This window comes from Silurus aristotelis, assembly GCF_946808225.1.
Source record: "Silurus aristotelis genome assembly, chromosome: 6".
NCBI classification, from domain to species: Eukaryota; Metazoa; Chordata; class Actinopteri; order Siluriformes; family Siluridae; genus Silurus; species Silurus aristotelis.
In genome coordinates this window covers 15823739-15837074 of record NC_139579.1, presented here as the reverse complement: position 1 = coordinate 15837074, position 13336 = coordinate 15823739, and the positions used below count along the sequence as shown (strand labels likewise).

Below are 13336 nucleotides of genomic sequence, written 5' to 3'. Positions count from 1 at the left end.
TTTTTTGCTATGAGGGAATTGGCTTAACTGTGAATCACATGTCCACAGAGGCCAGGTCTGAATATTTTTGTTGGGTTTATACTCTTTATCTCTGTCAACAGTGTGTGATGATTTGCAGTAAGAATCCTTTTTTCCTAATACTGTATGATGGAGACCTGTTGTAATTGGCACAGGTCCAACTAAATGTGAAATAAAGTTCTGGTTGTAGTCTGCTATAAACACTCACTGTTCATCCAGGGAAGTCATGTCAAGACCCTTATAAAAATATTTATTTGGTGGAGTTCTGTGATTAAAAAGGGCTTTGCTATAAAGTTTTAAGTGAAGTTATGAAGTTCTGCATTATGGATGAATGGTACTATAATTTTTTTTTCTAGTTTACCAAATCGAGATAGATATAATATATATATATATATATATATATATATATATATATATATATATATATATATATATATATATATATATATATATATATATTTACTAAAATAGAGCAATAAAAATATAACTATAAATAGCAGTTCAGCCTACACCTAACCTATTAAACATTTAAAACATCTATCTTTTATCTTACAGTATTTTGTCCTTGTCTGTTTTTTGTTCTTGTCTGTTTGTCTTTTTTCTCTAGTGAATATTATTTTTAAAAATGACTTTCTAAGAATATAACTAGATAGACTTTATATTAGTATTTTCCCCTGTAAGTTAACCAGCGATCATCTCCTTTGTCTTTAAGCGTCATAAACCCTTTGTCTAGATTCCCCTTTAGCTTGCCCTTCACTGCATGCTAATTAAAAGATCTCAGGGGATGTTGATGGAAGAAGTGGGTCAGTATGGAAAAGATATTTGGGTTGAAAGTGAAATATGGTTTCAGGGAGCTGGAAAGAAAGCTAAACACATTCCAGACTCTGAGTGTGTGCCAGTGCATTCGCACCTGGAATCTTGGAATGCATCGAACAGCTCAGTACCTCTGTACAGTCTGGCTTCACTTGAATTATTGTTTTTAGTTAACACATCTGTCTTTCCAGATAAGCATATGTACATGTACTGTACTGTACACATAAAAACTATCCCTTTGTAGCATTAGTTGACCATAACTAACACTTTTATTTTTTATAAAGGTACTGCTTCAATATTTTTCAACAGCTTATACAGTCATGTCATTATGCATTTGCTTGAGAAAGAAACACATGAGGTGTCTGAAAAAAGTGAATGCTGGATAAAATGTAAATATCAGGTTCACTAATATTAGTTAGCATAACATCTAGAGATGCAACCAAATAACCATCTGACAAAAATCATTTGATGAGAAGTTGTTAAACACCTAACATATGAAATGGGGTATAGGGGTAGGTAATCTAGCCCTATGGATAGCCCACCCCCTCACTGTCACTGATATTTGTCAGATTTGCTTGCTTTGCTTTAAAACCCTGATAAATGGTTACAGTTAGAAATGATTGTGTTTTGTGTTCTTCCAAATTCCAGAGAAGATACTGGAGTCACGAGTCTATGCTTTGTGCCTTTGGGAAGTGTTTTTGTCAAAAGTTTAGTGAAATTAGATCAGGACAACATGATGCAACATGTTATGTTATTTTTGAAAGCCTTTTCAGAAGCTGGATAAATCTTTAATTCCTTTCAAATGTATAGCTGTGCATCTTCTGCAATGAGGTTTGAGAGAGTGAAAAGGGAAAAAGGGTTATTTAGGCCTTAGTCATATCAAAGATTACCACTAGAGCTAAAATCTTTGGTCAGGGGTTTAACCAAACAGGGAAATATATGGAACAGTGTTAGGCTAAATTTGCACAAGTTTAAGCAGAATGGTGTTATTTGAGACCGATTCTTGACCTTGCTTTGCTAAAGCAAAACCACTAAAATGTCAGCCTGTTGACAACATGATTAAAGCCTCAGTAGTGAAAAATGCACAGAGTTGACAGCACAGGTGATGAGGGCAGTGTTTAGGTGAAAGGTCAAATGCGGTCATTGTTCATGATTCAGCAGCTTCACAACTCAGATTTCCAAACTTATTGGTAATTTATTACCACATGACCAGAGCAAATGGGGAGTAAAATGGCATTCAGCCATTTTATTTAAAAAAAAAGAAATAATGTTTGTATTGGTGAGTGTGTATTTCAAAAGTCATGAGATGATACAGATCCAACTACATTAATTGTTTGGGCTGTAAGAAAGTGAGAGGGAATAAGTTTTTTTGTCTTCTCATTCGGGTGGGTCTGATTGAACAAATAACTAAATTATGGCTCGTCTTTTTTTCTGAGTATTGTATTTCCAGTGGTGCATAGTTCCTTTTCAGGAACTCGAGCTGCATCGAACCGATTTGGGAACATGCCCGAGTGTTTACGCTCTGAAATAATGTGTGTAATCAGTCAAAATTGGGCGCTGCTTCTTTCGGGAGTTCTGGAGAGAGTTCGCCAGGACAGATTTTGTCTCCTCCTGGTGGCTCCAAGGTGGCTGTGGCCCCTTCTGGCCTCTCCACCGAGGTGATAGAGACCATTCTCCACACCAGAATTCCTTCCACGAGGCGGTCGTATGCCGCCAGATGGCGTCTGTTTTGCTCGTGGTGCAATCACCACCAGCTGGATCCAGTCCACTGCCCGGTTGGCTCAGTGCTGGATTTCCTTCAAGGACAGTTAGCGAAAGGGTTGGCTTCGTCCACCCTGAAATTTTTACGCATCCACCATTTTAGCATATAAAGTGCCCTTAGCAGGGCAGTCTCTGGGCAGAGGTCTTCCTGTTATGTGTTTTTTTTGGGCACCCAGAGGCTGAGGCCCCCAGTGCGACCTAGAGTGCCTGGATTGGGCCTGGCCTTCGTTTTGGGATCTCTCTCTGAGCCCCTCTTCAAACTTCTGGCCGAGGCATCTTGGAGGCATCTCTCTAACAAAACTGCGTTTTTTTTGGCCATTTGCTCTCTTAAGCGTGTAGGAGATCTACAGGCCCCCACTGTGGCCCCCTCCTTCCTGGTGTTTACTCCAGGTATGGCCAGTGCCTTTTTATACCCCAGGAAGGTTAACATCCCCAAGGTGCCCTCGGTCATCCAATGACCTGTAAGGTTACAGGTATTCTATCCTCCTCTTTCTTAGGCCCCAGACCAGGAGAAATGAAACCGGCTATGCCAGGTATGCGCACTGGACACCTAAGTCCATAGGATGGGTCTGACCAACTGCTTGTCGGCTACGGCTCTCTGAGGAGAGGCCTCCCTGCCCATAAGCAGACCGTTAGCAGATTGATAATTGATGGCATTGCATCATAATATGAGTTCTCTGGTCTCCACTCTCCATTTAGGGACAGAAAACCCCCTGCAGTGTGGCTGCTTCAAAGGCTTGGTCCTCTAGAGTATCCCTCTAAGACATTTGCATTAGCTGGTCCACCCCGCTGACCCTTGTCTGGACAACCTGGACCACAGTGCCACTCCTGGCCCCTCTGTCCTTCGACCTAGCTGTGCTTATACACACTAGTCAGGGACTGGTCAGTCTGGCATGATTGGACACTTGTTCACAAAGCGTTTTGATGAAGCGTTTTCAATTACCTGAAAGGGAACGTCTCTAGGTTATGTATGCAACCCTAGTTCCCTGAACCCTGCAGCGCTTCCTTCTCCCTTCTCCAGAAGCTGGAGCTCGCCTCACTTCATGTGCATTTTATACTTCCTGGTCGTAACGTCACCCCGCTGGTGACACCCAGCGTCCAATTTTGATTGCACACATTATTTCAGAGCATGTACACTCGGGCGCATCCCCAAAGCGTTTCAACGCAGCGTCTCATTCCTTCAGGGAACAAGGATTACTTACATAACATAACTGTCTGTTCAGTTTATTCTAAACAAAAGGACTGTCAACATGAATTTTTTATATTTTTTTTTAGATCCAAAAAGTGTAGAACTCCCTGAACAAAAGAAAATAACAACGAAAACTAAAATGCATTGTAGTATTATACTGTGGTTCCCTTTGGCAATTAATCTTCGTTGTTGGATAGGAACAAATTAGAAACTGTATTTAAATGGAACAGACACTTAGTCCTATGAGGTTTCTATGAAAGACATGAAAACCCAAACATGCCAAATAAAATCATTGCTGCTAAATCATTGCATTGCTCTGCAGGAAATCTAGGACAAATCTAGGACTTTCCCGTCTTATCCATTAAAAGCGCAAGTAACACAAACAGGCTCAGACAGAAAAGAGTTTACTAGTGCATTAATATTTTGGACACATCTGATAAGCTATTAAATTTGTGTCTTTGTTTTGTTTTCATCAGCTTTCATGCTTATGTGCTCATCATTTCATCATAAGGATCCTGATTATTTATCAAAGGTCCTTAAAAGTCTCCAGCAAGAAATACATAAAAAATGGATGCAATAAGTTTATTATAAAAGTCATAAAAATAAAATCCAATAATTGCATTTTATACTATTTAGGTAAGTAATTTCCAGTCTTTGTAACTAAAATAATGTTTGGTTCTCTATCGCCATCTTGTGGATAAAGTTGTAACCTTTATAAGTCATGTAACTTTTCTGACTAATTAAAACTGTTTGAAAGTCTATTTATGTAAAAATAAAGTTAAACCACAAAGATCACATTTCACTTGTCTGACATTGTGAAATAATAGTGCTTGAAAATTACTTTGGAGTAAATGTAACTTAAATAGCCATTTTAGAACCTACTCGATCACACAGTTTTTTTTTTTTATTTAAATATATATTAATGCAAGTCTGGATGTCTGATCAAACAAAGTTGAATATTCACACTTGTCCTTAACTAAAAGACAATGAGAAGCATTGAAAAATTTAAATATTATTTGCATATTACTGATTATTAAATCTAAATCCAAATATTCTACTATTTTTATCTGATAGTGAGCTTGCAGAACTAATGTAATATTTGCCATTGACTACAAATTGTTTATTGCTAGCAAACAACTATGTAATGTCAGTTGTCAGTAGTGAGAGAAACACTGGGTTTGATCTTCACATCTGTAACCCAGCATCAGCAATTGTGGTCGGAATAAATGTGAACAAAATGGAATATTTACCTTTCTTTGTTCTTCCCTCAAAATGCATTTGAAGGGAAAATTACAGTTTGAAAAGTGAGTGAATAAAAGTGAGGAATACACAGTCAAAGCACACCATTGAAGGACAAATCTCATACATCGCAGAACTGCAAGTTTTTTTATTATTATTATTATTAAAATAAAATTATAATTTTCCTGTTTATTTCTGTATGTCTGGTATTTTGAAGAAACACAGCATTAAACCAGTAAGGGCATTACAAACTGTAAGCACCAGAGAAAAGTCCCCACATTACTTTTAGAATGCATTATATAATACTAATAGTTTCATTGTTAAACTATTCATAGATATTAGATGACCATAGATATCATAGCCATCTTTCACTTTTACTATTAGTGCCAAATTTCAATGTGGCAATCTAAGATTTGGACTGTCTGTTGTTTATTTTTTTTTTAAAGAATAATCAGTTTAGCCCTAAAATGATAATTGCAATAAGCAATTGTGCAAATGTGTGCTTTTTAATTCAGTGCAAAGCACTTTATCTATTTATAGCATGTACAGGGGCTGTTGGGAAGTGCATACAAACTCCTGAAGATTAGAGCGAGGGGGATAGTAAGGTGTGTAGGAGAGTTAGTTGTGTGCTGCCTCTACCCTTTTTTTCTATGTGCTTCCTGTTTAGATTAAGCTGTATGATCAGTTCTGAATACTGATTTGCTGGCGTGTGTGAGGAAGGGCCTCATGTTTCAAAGTTTTTGTGTCTCCATTGTCATATGGACACCTGTTGGGAGAGAAAGGACATAAGAAGAAACTGTGGGTAGTCAGGAAGGTGTTGTTTGAAAGCTTAACACATGCGCACACACACACACATACATGCACAACACAGCATTGTGGGGTTTTTTTGGGGATGCATATTTATACACACTCCAGCCAGATGGACAGCTGTGAAACATAAGGGCGTCTGCCTGCTCTTTTGCTTTCTTTTCACAAATCTCTAGTGATCTTGGCAAGGACAACATCACTCAAAAGAGCACTACCACCCTAGAATTGCTACTGTTGCCTATGGATATGAGTATGGAGTTTTAAACACCATGAATGTGAGCATTTGGACATGATTTGACTACCTAATGATGTAATGATGTAATGACCTGTGTATCCAAATGCAGCCTTAAGGGGTCTAAGCAGAACTCTGGACAGACTTTGAGCTTTTTCAAGAAACCTTAAGGAGAAAGAGAAGGGTTTGAACAATAAGAAGAAACTCAAGTTCACTGAATTTCTACAGGGCCTATGCGAAGGCTTCTTTTATCTCCTTAACCCTTGGTTTCTTTGACATGTCCTCACTGTATCAACAGTCTGGACAAATCTTCTTGAGCACCAGTGACCAACTTGGCTCTCAAAAGTATTATGATCAGTGGGTATACAAACCACAACATGACAACGGTAAGAATCTTCAAATCTTCATGATCATGTTTGTGTTGTCTGACTAAAAAACTAATGATTTGTATTCAGCTTGTATTCCCACACAGCTGCATCTAACCTATTTTCTAACTTCTAGAAAAGCTTCTGGATCTATTCTGTTAGATTATTCACCACCGCCATATCATAGTTACCAACACATTTCATTTCGTGACACATCTGTTACAACTTATTATAACTGCTGTAACAGATGTCATACACTGTCTTTCTCAAATCGGGTCTGGAGCCTAAAAAATCATGACCAAATGCATGCAACTTTTAACTTTATTAGAACTTTATAGGACAATAGATTAATGGTTAGGAAACATACTGAATATAGTTTTTGGTTTGTTTGCATTCAAAAGCCAAGGTTTGCAATATTTTTATACTTAACTGCACACAAGGGAAAAGAAAAAGAAAAGAAATTGCAACAGCTGGAAACCCTGTCAATTTAACTGTAGACAAGCTGCATTGTCTATATTAACTGTACTATCACTCATTTTTGGCTAAAATTGCTTTAAACTTTGATTTATTTAGTACAAATTTGTTGGATTGGTGTTAAATGGCATACTGTTACATACTAAAACACTAATAGTGTCCTTGCAGGATTTACATTTCAATCTTAGAAAAACATTTTTAGGACAAAGTTGTAAGATTTCGATATTTCAGTGTAAAAATCCTTATTTGTGGTCATTATCCGAACTGGCAGGATTAAAATGTCGTCACTCTGTAGATTTCCTTCTATTTGTAGGGTTATTTTAATAGCGAGAGGCTCGGAAAGCTCTCCCCGGGTCAGCTTTTTGGATAACAATTGAGTCTAAGAGATTTGCCTATTTTTGTCAGATGACTTTTCGCCACCAAACAGAGAACAATCAGTCGAGCTACAGCTGGAGATAAAGTTAAGCAAAAGGGACCTCTGGCCACACTTTTGTAGGACTCTGTCTTCTTTTCTTTTTTCTTTGTTTGTCCACCTCCATCTTTTACTTTTGTACGTCTAGAGAAGTCTGTGCCGCACAAGTACAGTAGTATGTATGGCCAGTTCGAATAACACTACCAAAATTCTTATTAAAGCTGGCTGCCTGCCATAGGAGTGAGCAGCAGCGTGTGTGTTTGTGTGTGCAAAAGAAGACCAGGGAGGGAGTTTCAAGCCTGTATCTGTTAACTTGTGTGAGTGTGTGCTGGGACGAGAGAGGGAGTTACTTCATTTGGGACACCAGGCTGTATGAGGGAAAAACTCTGACACACTGTTAAAACACTCATACGCCCACACTGAACTGGAGAGGAGAACATGTTCTGTCTGAGAGGTAAGATTTGTTCTTTTCGATGTAAGACAGAGAGAAAGAGAGTCTGCGATAGACTGCTGAACTTGCAGCAGAAAGTTGAGGGAGGAAAACAAAAGAGAGCAGTGCTCAGCTGTAGTTAGGCTGCAGTGTTGGATTTCAAAAGTGCTCCCTGCTTCGTTCTTCTCTGCTTCCTTTGTTTTCTCGGGAAGAAACCAAGCTAACGGGCTACTAAGGGAGAGATGAGGGAATAAATGACAGGGATTTTTCAGCTGTTTAAAAGGGAGAGAGATTGATGTCTTTTGTGTGAGTATTTCCCAGAGGTCTACAAAAGCTCAATGCATTCTGTTGCTGTTGTTCTTGTAAATGCATGAATGGCAAAAAAAGGCATATCTGCACTTCTTATGATGAAACCTATAGAGGCTTAGCATTTTTTTTTTTCAGTCTTATGTGATTAGTTCACGACACAAGTTTCACTCACTCTCTCTTAATCTGGCTTTAATACTGTGTGACCTTTCACCATGCACATCATACCCCCTCCTGATGTCAGGTAGAATTAATCTGTTCACCACCGTGACCTGGATTCCTGAAGCTCAGTCACTTCTCACACTGCCAACCTTAAAACATTGTGAAGTTTCACTCAGTGTGCAGGTTTTTTTTATCAACCCTCAAATGTGTACAATAAACATTTTAAATTTTATAGAGCCATGGTCAAATCACATTAGGTCCAAGATTAAAGTTTATAGTAATGACTATAAGAACTTCATATGCAGGATATCTTTTATAATTCTAGGTTTTGATTTCCATTTGGGTAATTAATAAAAATATAAAAAAAGGCTCTGGCTATGCTTCACTGATTTTTTTCCTGCTTTGAGAACCACTGAACTGAATGTGTCTGTAGGGATGCTTGTTCTGTTGTAAGATCATGTGTTAACCACATGTTTACATTTTGTATTTAATGTAATATAACAGGCTTAATATAAACTGTAAAGCTCTAAAACCTGAAAAGGCACTTTAAATAAGAAGACATTATATATATATATATATATATATATATATATATATATATATATATATATATATATATATTATATATATATATATATATATATATATATATATATAATTTTAGAGTCACTTAATAAAATCTGCATTATGTGTGCCTTATGTGCACACTAATTCAGTACAATTGCCACAATCAAGCTACAGATTTTGTACGGCCCTTAGTTACAGCAATTTTATAAGAACAAGTGTGTTTTCTTTTTCTACTCTAGGAGCCAGAGGAGCATATTAGCATTTAGCAGAAGTGAAAGGTGCTTGGATGTTATAAGGCTGCAACTATACAGGTTAGAACAGGTTTTAAAGCGAAGTCACAAAACAAGCCAATCATTAGAACCCTCCCTCCTAATCATCACCACCACCACCACTACCACACCTCCTCTACTAAAAATAGTGAGGCTCTGAGATGCTTGTGTCAACCTACCTATACTCAGACAAGTCTGGGTGAAAAACAGCAGCAATGAAAGGCCTCAGTGCAGATAGCCATTTCCATAAAGCTTGTTTTTAAAATGAGCCTCGTTGTCAGCAGGACAGTTACTGTGAGTGCGAATGTGTGCAGAAGCCCCCCGGCTCTACCTTGAGTTGTACCTTTGGAAGTGGGGGAGAGTCAAGGTCGAATAGATCTTTAATGAGCAGGAAACTGCATCTGTTTTTCACCTTTTTCTGAAGCAGACAGAAACCATGTGGAATAAAGATAGTTCTTGTGGGAGGCAGAGGGTAAAATATGTTTAAATATTTCACAATATATCACAATAACCTTGAGAAACGTCCAGCGTATACACAAACACACACATACACACATACACACACACACACACACACACACACACACACACACACACACACACACACACGTTTCGCAACTTGACAATTTCTACACATTTGAGTTTTCCTGAATATGACTTGGGACTAATAGCAATAGTTCCTAATAAAATAGTTAAACAGTGAAGAATTAATGGCACCTATCATTACAATTAGCACTAATAACAATGCAAGTATTGACACTTTGGGCAGTAATTAGCTAAACATTTATCACTCTAATTTAGCTAAACATTGCTTAAAACCTTGCAATTTTCAGAAAGCTTTACTCTGCAGAGTTTTTTTATCAGTACTATTTTCTTATAATGCATAACAATGTTGGAAACACTTCTAAGTGGATTTTATATTCCTGTGGATCCTTTGTTAGGGGGCTGCACAGAAAGATAAAATTCAAGATTACAAAAATGTATTTTTTTCTATTTAATTGACCCTTGTGGTCAGCAGGGTGTTTTATAAAAAAAAAAAAAAAAAAAAAAAACACTTTCCTGCACTTGTTTCAGTAGCAGTTTTTTAATGCATTAATAAATAAAGTTTCCACTGTTCCTGCCTTATGATGAGTTACATTTTCATTATACACCAATCAGGCATAACATTATGAGTATCGGCCTAATATTGTGTTGGTCCTCCTTTTGCTGCAGAAACAGTCGTAACCCGTCAAGCATTAAAAGCATTAATTCCTTCAGCAATCTGAGATATAGTTAATTGTCTTCTGGATCGGACTACACAGGCCAGCCTTTACAACCCACGTGCATCAGTGAGCCTTGGATGCCCATGACCCTGTTGCCGGTTTACCACTGTTCCTTCCTTGGACCACTTTTGATATTTAATACTGCAGAACGGGAACATCTTACAACAGCTGCAGTTTTAGAGATGATCTGACCTGGTCATCTAGCCATCACAATTTGGCCCTTGTCAGACTCTCTGAAATCCTTTCACTTGCCCATTTTTCCTGCTTCCAACACATATGTTAAAATGTTTACTCACTAATTTTCCCGGTCTCTCGCGGATAGCACGATGGACCAAAAAACTAATAGGGAATTGTTTTTATGAGGTTTTATGTTGAAATAATGAAATTAATTAATAAAAAATATAATTATTAGTTATAAAATTAATTAAAATGTTAATAAAGTATAGTACTGTATACATAAAATAGCTTTTTTTGGGGTGGCATCCGTTTATTACGGTTTTTAATTTATAGTGGGCGGTTTTGGAACCACCGCGATAAACAGGGGATTACTGTATATCCCACCCACTAACAGCTGCCATGATGAAGAGATAAACAGTGTTATTCACTCACCAGTCAGTTATAATGTCATAATGTGTTGCCTGTTCGGTGTATACGTAATTAAATTGAAATAAAATCATACACTCTGTATAATATTAAAATAATATGCACATTACCGCATGACCCCATAAACTGGTCAAATGATTAGGGAGGGTTGTTAAACTCCTTATCATACACTATATTAATGTTTATACAGTATGTAGCCTCCCTCTTGTTCATATTACAGATTTTCAGAATAATTTAAATCTGGAGGCCACTACCAATCCTTTTTTTTTTTTTTACCAGTTGTATGTTAACTTAGAAATTCTATGTTAACTTAGAATGTGTGGTCATGGTTGTTATTTTGCTCGAAGGTCTATTAATGGCCATAACTTATGGCCTTAATTCCAGGCTAAAATATCGAGTACCTGGGACTGAAAGAAAGTGTGGTCTTTGGGTACACAGGAAAGTGTGCTCATACAGTGTGTCCTGTTTTTTTCCTCATGCAGTTTTTATTCATGTATAACGATGGTAAGAGGAATATCAACCTCACTGTATGTGTTGAAAGTATTTTGTTTTCCCCATGATGATGAGAAACTGAATTTGCACATGTACAAGCTCATATTTTTGCACTAGGAAAACAGATCATTGTCATTTCAACGTCAGAAGTAATGTTTTTGAGAAAAAAAAAATATTTACAAAATTATATATAGAAGAATATGAAGTATATTATTTAAACTGTATCCATGCCTTTTTGCAATATGAACACAGATTAGGTTTTTTTTTCAAATATTGAATCCACCATTTCATATTGTTTGGGCTAATATTTTATAATAAAATAATGTATACATTATTTTTGGAATGTGACCATACTTCTGGGATTAAAGGTCATTCAAAATGTGTACCATGTCTGCAGATATCTTGGTTGATGGAGTCAGATCCTCATGAACATGTAACCATACACAACACACACAGACACACCCTGCACAGCTGCCTGGTGTGTGAAGACCCTCCCTAGCATTTGTGGAATTTTGCATCTGACCCTAATGGTAATAGTGAGGTTGAGACATTGATCTTGACTTTCACACGTCCCCATAGTTCAGATGGAAAAACAAAGGAATTCTTCTGAATGAAAAATGAAGAAGGTGGTGGTCCACAATGCAAACCTTAATGGTAATGATTAATGTTACAATATCACAAATTAGATTGGCTTTTTATAGAGCTTGGCTAACATTTATTCTTTATTTATTTTTATTTTTTTTAGTATGCTGTGATTATAAGAATGTATAATCTATGCTCTGTTTTTGCAAGTATTCCAGTACAACATGAATCTTATTTCTTAACCTTTTTCCACATCTAAAGCTCTCCTCCAAATTTGGGTCAGGACAGCTATTTCTATACCGCTCTCAAAGATTTCTTAAGTATACCACAACTTTATCTTTTGAGCTAGTGATTAAATGCTACCCTTGCTTTACTGTAAAGCTTATAAACTTTCTCTTTGGCACACCACAGATATGTCAGTGTCTGCTATGCAACATATCACTGTTCTTTTTTTTACCTTTCCAACCTTAATAATGCTTCTACTCAGAGGAGTAGAGGAAGATCTACCAGAGATTTAGCATTAGAATTGAAAGAATGCAACTTTTGGTTTTAAGTGTAAGTCCCATATGCTATAATAAGCCTCATTAAACAGCATGCCATACCACCATTAGCTGGAGTGGCTATATTTAAGCAAATATTTTGGCATACCCAGTTGCTGTTTCTGTGTTATCCACTAGAATATTTTCTTGGAATGATTTGGTTTTCTGTTTATGATTCTTTATAGCACATACAGGATAAAGTACACAAACAGCTAAAATATATATATATATATATATATATATATATATATATATATATATATATATATATATATATATATATATATATATATATAGATAGAGAGAGAGAGAGAGAGAGAGAGAGAGAGAGAGAGAGAGAGAGAGAGAGAGAGAGAGAGTAATCCCCTGAATTGCCGTGATTTGTATCTCGCACCCCCCGGTTTATTGTGAAATTGCATTTGCCACATAACTAATTTGTTTCGCTGATTTTCCCGGTCTCTCACAGATAGCACGATAGACCAAGAAACTTATAGGGAATTGTTTTTATGGAGTTTAATGTTGAAATAATAAAATTTATTAATAAAAATATAATTATTAATTATAAAATGAAGTAAAATGTTAATACAGTACAGTACAGAAAGTATTTTTAACTCTGAGTCTTTTTTTTACGTCATAGTACACTTCAAACAATAACCAAGCAGAGAAACTATGCATACTATAAAACTGTATACTGTACAGTACATGTACGCACTATAAATGTGATACAGTGTACTGTATTTCTATGAATTTACACAAAATACATCTTGCTATATTCTAAACCACTGCGATAAAACGGGGATTTCAATATATTTAT

At 36.6% G+C, this 13336-nt stretch overlaps 1 protein-coding gene and 1 long non-coding RNA gene across 4 annotated transcripts in view; one reads left to right on the top strand and one right to left on the bottom strand.

Moving 5' to 3' along the window:
* The window catches only part of LOC310727394, a 766835-nt gene that overhangs the window by 552944 nt on the left and 200555 nt on the right, over positions 1-13336 (bottom strand). The gene's annotated exons all lie outside the window — the stretch shown is intronic.
* The window catches only part of nhsl1a (NHS-like 1a), a 50591-nt gene that overhangs the window by 7292 nt on the left and 29963 nt on the right, over positions 1-13336 (top strand). The window contains exon 1 of one of the 3 annotated variants that reach the window (XM_083543570.1): positions 5951-6445. The exons of 1 other annotated variant lie outside the window; for it this stretch is intronic. In XM_083543570.1, the coding sequence (XP_083399696.1) occupies positions 6337-6445 (109 nt within the window). In that variant the 5' untranslated portion in view covers positions 5951-6336. Of the gene's footprint in view, positions 1-5950; positions 6446-7605; positions 7765-13336 lie in introns of those variants that run through there. One more of the 3 variants, XM_083543572.1, reaches the window with a different exon arrangement.